This window comes from Dipteris shenzhenensis, chromosome 4 (assembly GCF_047967505.1).
Source record: "Dipteris shenzhenensis isolate YYH24624 ecotype China chromosome 4, Dip_SZ_1.0, whole genome shotgun sequence".
In the NCBI taxonomy this organism is placed as follows: Eukaryota; Viridiplantae; Streptophyta; class Polypodiopsida; order Gleicheniales; family Dipteridaceae; genus Dipteris; species Dipteris shenzhenensis.
Window position 1 is genome coordinate 18,453,511 of NC_141599.1, and position 11,739 is coordinate 18,465,249.

Here is an 11,739-nt window from a genome sequence, read left to right on the forward strand (position 1 = left end):
ATGTCATAGTAAATCAATTGCAAACATCTACTATTGCCCCTTTCAAACACCTAGTGAAAGTAGTCCATTAATAACCAACTTCTCAATACCGCATAAGTGAGAATAATCCATATCATACCATTCCTCTTAACAAGGTGTCAAAGTGAGATTCAAACATTATAGTCACATTTATATCAATACATTTCAAAAATTACAATGATACTGATGATTAGTCTCCAATAGAGAGTTCAATCTTATTTAGCAGTACTTGGCGAGGATCCATTGTAGAGTACTCCTCGAAGTTGCCAACACCGTGTCTTTATGCCTTAGATTTTCTAATGCAAACCTGATGGAGAGGTATGCTGACTCACCTGCATCCATCTACAAACATAGCACGTTAGAACATGTACACTATGAATTGTGGGACTGCAGGCTTCAATGCTGGCACACAATTGTTATCCATGTCACTCGATCTAAATTAGCATAATCAAATCTTGGCATTTTAGTATTCAATAGTAATCAGAGGTGGGCAATTAAAGATATGAATAAATGCATATAAAATGTTAGTGAAATCCAAGTAATAAGTGGGAATCTCAAGTAAACCATAAGTTTGGGTATTCCAGCCAAGTCCAAGGGAATTACCAATGTCAAAAAATCAAAATATAACCTCAATATACTTATACCTTTTCTCGATCTCCTGTTGGTACTTTCCAATTATCAATGTCACAATTAAATTTATGCACACATCAAAGTATGATAAGGTCCTTGAGAATGTTAATATTGAAGGACAGACTCCATGCTACATGGCCTTTTCACCATTTCACATTTAAAATCATGCTAAAATCTTTTTTATTAATAATCACACCATGAATGTTTCTTAATTCAATAGATAGGAAATTCTCTCCATAATACAACTTATAAGATAAAAGAATACTCCGATGATAATTCTCTCCCCAATCACATTAGGAGGAGTTCTCAAGAAATGCAACACAATGTAACAAACATTGTTGGCAAGTTACCAACTTATGACAAATGCTGGCAAATTACCGACTCATGACAAATGATGACCTTTTCCATTTATCAAAGTATAAAGTGTAAAGTGTAACCCAATACCATCCTAAGGGTAAAATATTACCCAGGTGCTCTAAGTATAGAAAGATGGTTGTGCCAGACCCTACTACTATAATGAAATTCAAGTCACCAATCAACCAAACCTTAGGGATCTTCAAATAAGCCAAGGACTAATCCAATCCAATGATCATAGAATACAATAACAAAATTTCAAATAGTAAATAGCAAAAAAGTAGAAGGATACTCCCTTAATGATAGAAATATCGACCAAGGACTCTCCCTTGGTACAAGGTTGTACTCCAAGCCATGCCATCAATGGAGTATAATGAATTTGCTTGAAAAATTAGAGATATTCCCTTGGCACAAAGTTGTTTGATCCAAGGCAAATTCTAAGAGATATATTACAAGCAAACATAATATTTAAAGGATTTTCGATAAAGGATTCCTTTGGAATATAGTTTCCAAAAAGGGAACTCCCTTAAACCACCTCATTTGATCAAGTATAGGGGAGCTTTAAAAACTCTAAGGGGGTCCCTTAGGGAAAAGCCCTATATAATCCCGAGGCGCATCAATACTTATAGGCATATCCTACCAAACCTAGCTGTTAAGGTATAAAGCTAACAAGTAATTCTGACAACTCAATTTATCTTTATGTGCCAAATGTATATCTAAGGCATGTAATTAACAATTGACCGACAGTTCTTTTGCTCAATAATTAAAGAAAATTTTCAAAGTAATGCATTATACTTTTCCATCTTGTTTGTCTAGCCATTGCCCCCAGGAGTCCAAATAATTATAGTCCAACCGTTGCCCCTAGGATTCTGAATAAATATAGTCCATGGATAATCATCCTTATGCAACTAAGGACGACTTTGTACTTACGCCCCAAGATCTATTAAGTCAAGAGGAAATTAACAGCATTTTTTTTATATAAAATTATAAGGTTTCATATAGCATTAAAAGACTTGGTCTTCAAGCCTTAATGCTTGAGAGTAAATAGATGCAGATATGTCCACGTGTGAATATAGTCAATTCTTTTGAAACAAACATGTAAACAACACTAAATATGTCTACTATACATTACGTCCAAGGAGATGAGAAGGAGTGCAATCGTGTAGACAGTTAGGCACCCCCTCATGGGCAATAAGCTACCTTTGCAGCAGTCAATAAAAGTACCCAAAAGGGGCCATGCACTTGGCAACAAAAAAGCAACGAACCACCACTACACACCAGTATTCATCATGATATCCACAATTAGTGAGAGTATCAATGACTCAAGCTGAAAATCCCTTCAGCACTAATGTAAAATTGTAGATAACTATTATCATGATACTGAGACACTGGGATCCATAATAGACAACAACATGTCCTCCCTATCTCTCTTATACATTTGAAGATATCAACGCCGCATTACAATAGTGCCAAGCATAACTTGTGCAAATGAGGGGATTATCCTCAAGTAATGGATTTAGAGTGTGATAGATTTTTATTGGGTCTAGCTCTAAGACAGGAAAATGCCATGCAAGTAAAAAGCCAACACAATTTCATGCAACCAGGCACCTAACACAGTAAGCCAGCAGTGTAGTAGCTCTAGCAGATGCATTTCCTATCCCGCCAAGATTTACGTAGCTACAATACACAACACTGGAAGGTCTGTGTACACAAATGCAACAACGAGATCAAGGCTCTCGCCACCAGCTTGGCAAAATGATGACCGAGTGCAACGACGAGCTCAAGGGCTCATGAGCCATACAAAATGCAATGACCTGTCGACCATAGCACCGAAAGTATGTACAATGCACTCCACCAGTAGCATGTAAGGCTGCTGCAATTGTGGCACAGAGAACTATGACTAGAAATAGTAGCTTTCCAGAGACTAAAAAGCTCTACGTAGAGTTCTTCGTCAGACGTGCAAATGTAGAAGTCACAGTGGTAGTGCAAATGTAAAGGGCACCTACAGCAATCTGGAGTCGCACAGATTGGTAGCTCTTATGTCTAGTGAGCTGCGCCACAACAAATCCCAACTAAAGAAACAAGATGAAGCCAGTTGGGGCGGCGATCTCCTAAAGCAATCAATGGAACTCAAAAGGTGAAAAACTCTAAATGTGTGCATGGAATAACTCACAGAGGTTGCTTGACCACCGACTATGTAGTAGCACATCCTAACAATGGTGGATAATAATGCAAGGCCTAGCTCGAATGCAAATGTAGCAGGTCTCATGGTCATCATGGGTTTGTTCTCGGTTTGTTTCCCCCTAGAATTTTTGAAAGCAAGGTCATAATTGACGATAGCACAAAAAGTTGAAGAATGAAAAGTGGAAAGCTCTCCATGAGCTTGTGACTATGTGTGACTGGCATAAAAAACACTTAGCAGCATGGAATTAGCATCATAATGGATGCAGAGAACATATATATTTGGAATGAGATCTGGATGTAGAGAATATATATATATATCTAGAACATCTTGCAGATCGACAAGTTCCATAGGGATGGCCTGCTCCTCACCGTAGGTATTGCATTTCAAAATAGAGCTTCATAATGAAATGCATATTTGAGGTAATGCCAAGGAATAATTAGACAGAGGTTCTAAGTAAGGGATACGACAGAGGTTCCAAGTTTCCAAACAATGAGCATCCAAGTGAGGAGAGCACACAAGAATAAGAGAGAAAGTCTAGGTCGCTACCCTTTTACATTCCGCTTAGTCAGTAGTAGAGATGCTCATAAAACTGCTTACTTGATCTCGAAGGTAATGTCCATTCATTTCAAAGATTTATCTCCAGTGCGGAGCTCCATTCAGCCACTCAACGAGAGCTTCAAACTAGTCCTAGCTTGTACCTTGGGACTATCCATCATTCCACTGGCTACCTATTGCCTTCTCTTGCATAGGTACCTCTTGTGCTAGTTCTTGAGCCATGCATGAAGGAGTTGTCTTATCCAAGTCGTGACCATCTCAACTTCTCTAGCTTGGATCTTGCAGCTTCAGCCACTCAACATTAAACCATAAGATCAAACATTCGTAACTTCTAAGTTCTCGTAAGTGATATAGAATAGAGAGCAGGGTTTTGAGCTCTTGAGTTGAGGCGACCCCCCTTTCATTGAATTTTTAGACGCCCTTTTGTGCACCCCCATGATGAGCTTTCATTCAAGGACTCTATATACATATGGCTCAAGATATGTTTACGACACTCTCCCCCTTGTAGATATATTGGGACTACCTATAGACAACCTAACAATAGTTGGCCTAACATCTTGATTTATGCATAAATCATTTGCAAAGCTCGCAACAGTTTGATATCATTGTCGAGTTTTGTATCACACCTTATTTCATTGTCATGAAATAAGTCTAGAAAGTCAAGGGGTGGTTGATATGAAGCAATATGTAATGGTCCAATGGTTCATATGATGATGGTGAGCTACAAACCTCCACATATGTTACGTGACATTGTGGTTGGACCCAAGTCCTCTTGGAAGGAAGGTGAAAGTTCAAAGCACTTAGTATATACCATTGTGCCATTAATTTGCTTGGCATTGGAGAGGATCTCAAGGGTGGGTGTTCGAAGGTCACCTTTGAAAGTGAAATTGCAAACCACTTAATGGGAAAGCGGCCCTAGAAACATTGCCTTTCTTTTTCTAAATGCTTACTCTCATGCAACTTTTGGGGCACTTTTGCTAAGAAGTAAGCTTATAGACAGTAGCAATGGTTGGGTGGTGTGGTGCCACTTGTTAATCAACATTAGCGACATGGTTGTCACTATCTCCGCATGCTTGGTTGTATCATTAGTAGAGTTTACTTGAGCATTGGAAGGCTAAGCCAACATTGGGGGTTTAGGGGTTGCTTGTCTAGCACTGCTTAGAAAAGTAAAATGATAGTAGAGGAGCTCCGATGCTACATAGTGATTAGAGAGATTTTGAAAACGTCCAACCAGAGTGCTTGCATCATGCTCAAAATTTCATGAATTTGTCAAAGCCCTAGTACCAGCTATGTGGGGGATGTATTTCTCCCATAGGCAGCTGTAGCCACTAGAACCAAGTGGGGCATTGAAGCATGAAAACAAAATGTTGCTAGCACTCGTGTGGGAACGTCAACAATAATAAGGTTCGAATGTCTTGGGTCGAGGTCCACATGAAGGGAAAGTGCCTCAGCTACCGTGAGCCACTTTTGTAGCAATCGGGAAAGCGGTGATCAGAGCACTTTCTGAGCTATCGAGGGCTGGAGAGAGGGGGGGGATGGCAATGTGGACCAGATTGCGTGGCATAGCGACGACTTCCATGATGTCGAGCCGATTACATGGCAAGGCGGGGAAGATTGTGAGAGCGTGGACTGACAGAGAGGTAGAAAAGAAGGGGTAGACTGGTAGTCGAAAGTAAAGGTCGTAGGACGAAGGAAAACCGTTGGATTAAAGTACGAGGAGGAGGGATCGCAACCGTTGATAGGATGGTGCCTACGGCTACCTTTTTTCTTCATCGTCCTTGTAGCCTCTTTTTCGTCGTCTTCATCTTCATCATCATCTTCGTTGTAGCCTCTGTTGTTGCAAAGCGCATACTGTGACGACTTCGATGATGTCGAGCCGATTACATGGCAAGACGGAAGTAAAGGTGATAGGACGAAGGGGTAGACTGGTAGTCGAAAGTAAAGGTGATAGGACGAAGGAAAAACCGTTGGATTAAAGTACGAGGAGGAGGGATCGCAACCGTTGATAGGATGGTGCCTACGGCCACCTTTTTCTTCATCTTCCTTGTAGCCTCTTTTTCGTCGTCTTCATCTTCATCATCATCTTCGTTGTAGCCTCTGTTGTTGCAACGCGCATACTGTGATCTTCATGGGTTGCTCCTCGTCCTCCACCCTCACCTTCATCTTCTCCTCCTCCCTCCTCCTCCTCCTCCTCCTCTCCTCCTTTCCTCTCGTAGCTCATACCGAGTGCACCAACCAGTCCTCTCCCCTTCAACTCCATGGCTCCTTCAACCAAACGCTCTCCTCCCTCCTCCTCTCCCTCAACCTCTCTTCCTCCTCCCACCTCTACCACTTCAACTCCTCCTCCCCCTCCCCCGGTTCCAACCTCAGCGCCATGTACCAATGTCGTGGCGACTTGACCTTCCCCCAGTGCTCCACTTGCGTCTCCCAGGCCCTTAACACTGCTGCCCAGAGCTGCCCCAACGGCGCCACTTATCGCAATGACCTAGACACGTGTACTCTCCTCTACAAAAATGATACCATCGTGGCTGATTTCTCCCTGCTTTATTGGGCTTATAATACGAATAACAACACAGATGCCACCTTCCGTTCCAATCGTGACGCCGTTCTGAAAACAGTTTCGAGAGCAGCTCCTGCAAATGGCGGATACAATTCCTCATATTCAGGGGGTAGTGTTTCAGAGGGAGTTTACGCGCTTGCCCAATGCCATGGCTACCTCTCTGAATCTGACTGTCTTCAGTGTCTGTCGCGCGTATCTGACGTTCAGAGAATCGTTGGAGATCAAGTAGGGGCAAGTGTAAATTATGGTAGCTGCTACTATCGCTTTGACAGCTACCTCTTCTACGCCCAGAGTTCCGTTGCACTTGGGCCAAGCTCTCCTCGCTCAGTGTCTTCTCCGGCACCGAATTCAAACACAGGTATTCTTCCAGAATTCCGAGGAAATATTAAAATCATTTTCATTCGCTCAATTTCCGAGACGACCCAGCGAAGTGCTGTTTCCAAGGCTACGCCCAGCGAGTGTGAGTCTGTATGTGTTCAACAAAAAAAGTGAGAGTGGTGTCTGCGAGTCTATTAAAACTGGCCTTGCCGGTATTGCTTATGAATCACCATCGTCCCTTAAAATCTTGGGATGTTGTGCGGGCTGCAGCTAAGAGCGTGAACAGATTACTTGTAGTCGGACTTGTAGTGGTGAGCTCCCTGCTTATTATTGTTTTCGGCATCATTTCGTTCCTTTGGACGGGGATAAAGCGGAAGCGACCAAGATACACTGGTATGCGACAATTACTCCTTTCATTGTTGTCGTTTACATTTTCCCGATTCATTTATTTCACCCCGGCGGTGCTGTGCATGTTCAATTGATAGTCATGCGCAGAAACGCTGGTTTGATCATTAGTTCCTTCTGTATTCCCTTGTGCTCCCCAATAGAAACCCCAGATCCAGGACCGCAAGATTCTCTAGAACTGCAGTCGCGCTTGCAACATCAGGTTCAATTGTTTTCGCTCGAGGAAATGAAGATAGCTACAAACAACTTTCATGATGACCATAAGCTTGGGGACGGAGGATTTGGCTCCGTTTACAAGGTAGGAGATTTCTGACAGGAAACTGATCTTATTTTTCTTTCGGGGATACCCAAACATATTATCTAGTTCATTTGGGCATGGATGTACCGCATTAGGCAATGAGCATTGTATTTACAGGGAAGAGTTGAAGGTGGACAAGTCGTAGCGATCAAGAAGCTTTCACGCCCAAGTCAACAGGGAGAACACCAGTTCTTGAGCGAAATAAAACTTACCACAACTGTACAGCATCGCAATCTCATCAGGCTGCTTGGATGTTGTGTTGAGGATTCAGAGAGGCTGCTAGTATATGAATACTTTCCAAATCAAAGTTTAGACAAGCATCTGTTCGGTAAGTCAATGATCTCCTGGCTAAAAGCTACTCGACAGTTCAAACCTTTGCTTCTCTAGAGGAGTTGTCACTTTGAGTGTCTTTCTTCTTTTTAATAGAGCATTGTTTTCTTCTTCTCTTAGTTAGCAATTCCTTGTCCTCTCTTTCTCTCTATACGAGTAATAGGACCCGTCTACTACTGGTTACAACCCCGCTTTGTTGGGTCTCAAAGTTTAGATCAAAAAGCTGTCTTTAGTTTCTAGGAATAAAATATAAGGTTTCATTTACAAATTTCAAGTTTTGAGAAATTTTTAGGAAATCTCTCTCTCTCTCTCTCTCTCTTACATCTCTCTATAAAACACGTGTGTGCGCGTGCACACACACACACGCACACATAATATCTCTCTCTCTCTCTCTCTCCGTGTTAACATTGTGTCAGCCACAATTACACCCCCTATCCAGCCGCATCGACTCCCCCCTCATGTCTACACACACACTCCTCTCTCTCTCTCTCTCTCTCTCTCTCTCTCTCTCTCTCTCCATGTGTCAGCAGTGTGTCAGTCGCATTTACTCCCCCCCGCCCCACACACACACACACTATTATTATTATTATTATTATTATATACATGTGTGTGTGTGATAATATATAGTATATTATATATTATTTAATATATATTATAATATCATATATTATATTCGAATATCATGGCCTAGAGCTCAAGAACTAGAATGAAATCCTTGTTTTTAAGGACTAGAAATGACGCCACATGTCCTCTACCAAGTTCTTTCGACTGTTAATCACATGGTGAGATTTAAATATGCATACAACCAGCTTTTTGCATTTCCATCCTATCTCCCATGTGCTTAGACCGTGGTTCCCTAGGAAGTCTCATAAAGCATTTATGATAGAAGAGACAATTTTGTGACTACAAATGGGACAAAAAACTGAATACTTATTTCCTTACTTTTCCCACCCATGTGGTAAGACTTTAAAGTAAATGTTAATCTGTGGTATATTTGACACCTTGCACATGTTGCAGATCTACAAGGACGAACAAGGTTGAGCTGGAGCATTCGACGAGAGATTATACTAGGCACAACTAAAGGGCTTGCATATTTGCACCATGATGCACACGTGCGAATTGTCCATAGGGACATTAAGGCATCAAACATTCTATTGGATGATAAGCTACACCCAAAAATTTCTGATTTTGGCTTAGCTAGGCTATTTTCAGCTAGCCAAACCCACATTAGCACACAAATTGCAGGAACACTGTAAGATCCCTTCTTGCTACACCTTTACTTCTTTATCAACTACATCAAGCTTCATTGTTTGTTAAAGTACGCTTGCTTGCATAGAGTAGAATTTAGAAAAAGGAAAATAGCCCAAATAGTTACATTCCATTTACATGCCACCTATTTTCTTAGCATTTCCCTTCAATGATTGATAAATCTATTTCTATGCAGGGGTTATCTCGCTCCCGAGTATGCAATGCATGGACAACTCACAGAAAAGTCTGACGTTTTTAGCTTTGGGGTTGTCATTTTGGAGATAATAAGTGGACGAAGAGTTCTCGATATTAACCTACATGAGGAACAACAAGTCCTTCTCAATTGGGTGAGTACATTCTTTGTTTAGGATAGATGACAATGCCTTCACATGTTTTCAACATAGTTTGATTGAGAAAAGTATAGCCACTTCCTTTGTTTTATAGTTTTGCAATAATTGTAGAAGCAATTTTACTAGAGATGAATTTTGCTCAATGCTTGATTTCTACTATTATTATTATATAAATTACATGATGGTATGAAGTCCTTGGTAGCTATAACAAGTCATTGCTTAAAATCTGTGGTGGCAGACATGGAGATTGTATCAAGGGCAACGCCAATTGGAGCTAATAGACCCATTATTGAACAATAATTATTCCATGAATGAAGCAGCTAGATACATTCATGTAGCACTATTATGCACACAAGCAGTTGCAGGATTGAGGCCCAACATGAACAAGGTGATTATGTTGCTAGATGGTCAATCAGAGATCTTGGACATACCCACCCAGCCTGCTTTTCTATCAAGTAGTGTCATTGAGGCTAAATATGAAATGACCAATAATTATTCTCAAAATTATCAAAGAAAAGCTCCATCATACGTGCCACCAGTTTTCTTCAAACCTAGTCCAGCTAGCACATCCTCTCCTTCTCAATTGTCACGCACTAGAATTCCCCTCATCTCCAAAGCATCTACAAATATTGTATCTTCCATCAGTGATGTACCGGAGCCTCGGTGAACCAGACATGATTGTGCTCTTCCTATGTTTTTTAATTATAAGAAGGTGAACTGCTTCACAAAACATTTTGATGATGGAGGTGTGATCTATTTATATCGATATATGCCAAAAATTCTAGATCTAGTACTATTGCAGTGCATTTCTTGTCTTTTAGACTAGAAAAATATAATGTTTTATGCCTCCTTTATGCTTGTTTCTACACTAGATATTTCATAATTCTCATGACACAATGGTCCTTTTTTCCATCAATTGTGGTTGGGCATAGTCATTGATAAGACAAAATAAGGCTTTGCAATGGAAAAATGAGAAGCGTTACTCACAGTAATTTGATACTAATAGAGGAACACATGTGAAGATAGGCATTACGGAGGACAGCAATCATTAATGCTTAAGACTGGGAATGTTTAAAAAATTGCACAAGGGTGATGGTAGAAGTAGTATACAAGCTAGGAAGAACAAGGGATAGATGTACACAAATGAGATACGGTTGACTAGCTATTCATCAAAAACTAGGGGAATTTACTCAAAAAGAGCCTCATGAGGAGTGGATTATCAAAATAAATTAAGAACTAACAAGGCCTATGGAGGCTCCCGTCACCCCCATAATTGGGACAAAAAGGTACAACTCCCTAAGCCCTTGGGGGTCCCAAAAAGTACACCTACCTATCCCACTTGGAGTGGCCCCTAACTTCCTCAAAGTTGACTCTCTTTACACTTTTCTGGTGGTCCCCATCCCCAAAAAGTATCTCGGGGATAACCTCGCAAAAAAATTGAATTTTTTCAAAAGTGCCAAAAATGTCCCAAAACCCTTCTAAACCTTCCCTAAATTATACCTATGCATCCAAATCACTTTCCAACAACTAATCTCTACTCCTTCTCACCATAATCATGAGCACGGAAGGGGGCAGCTGACATTTGTGCAAATGGCTAACTATCAATGTTGGCTTTGTGTGATGGGGTTTGGATAACTATTATGAAGTAACTAAGCGCACTATCTGTTTTGTTTTACCTGATAAGTTTGCTCATACCTAGATTCATGTAGATGTATGTCTGTTAGGATTGCATTTGATATCCCCCCTTGTTTTCTTCAAGGGTTTTCTGATCATAATATAAGCTAGCATAGTATACACCCCCAAAAGAAGAGGGATTGCGTTTGATCAGCTCTGCTTTTACTGCTAGGTCTATAAGAATATTGATGTGGTCACATATTAGTATAGCCCACGCCTGCTTTTGGGTTGGAGTTTGTTTTTACAATAAAAGCCCAACTTCTTGGCCTGTGTAGATGCGTGAATCTCCATCATTAACATGGAAACACATGCATGTGTCCTCCAGCTAATTTTGGGTGCAGAGTTTATACGAGTAGCGGCCTTTGTGGCCACTACTCTATGAGTGATTGAGCACAGAATTGAGAGAGCATGGTGGGTAGGGAGGGACCCCAACCGAGAGTAGCCCCTTATCATATAATTCCATGATGCCCAGGCACCACTTTCGGCTTTATGTCATAGGTTAGCGTTACGAGACCAGCCAGCGACCTCGATGGATGAGGATCTCACTCCACTAAAGGTTGAGGAGAGGTGCTTTCTATTGCAGTAGAAGGATCAGGCCCACAAGGAGGGGAAGTGGGTGGTAGTACGAGATAGACGACTCCTTATAGGCCCTCGTTGGGCACCCACCTCTCCTCCCACATAGGGAGGCAGGGTCTATTAGACTTAGACATTCGAGACCCTATCTTCTACCATCTGGAACTGTAATGGTACCTTATGACCAGAACTAGGGAACTTCTTGGAATCCTATACAGGTCACGACATAGTCCTTTATACA

General features: G+C 41.2%; 1 protein-coding gene across 1 annotated transcript; it reads left to right on the forward strand.

Annotated features, from left to right (window-relative positions):
• The first annotated feature begins 5,825 nt into the window (after positions 1–5,825).
• LOC147902546 (cysteine-rich receptor-like protein kinase 19) lies at positions 5,826–9,938 on the forward strand. The gene is made up of 7 exons (XM_087373589.1): positions 5,826–6,660; positions 6,891–7,013; positions 7,169–7,323; positions 7,441–7,651; positions 8,671–8,905; positions 9,098–9,248; positions 9,490–9,938. Exons 1-7 carry the CDS (start codon positions 5,871–5,873, stop codon positions 9,916–9,918), a joined length of 2,094 nt encoding a protein of 697 aa, XP_087229715.1. The 5' UTR covers positions 5,826–5,870; the 3' UTR covers positions 9,919–9,938.
• The last annotated feature ends 1,801 nt before the right edge of the window (positions 9,939–11,739 follow it).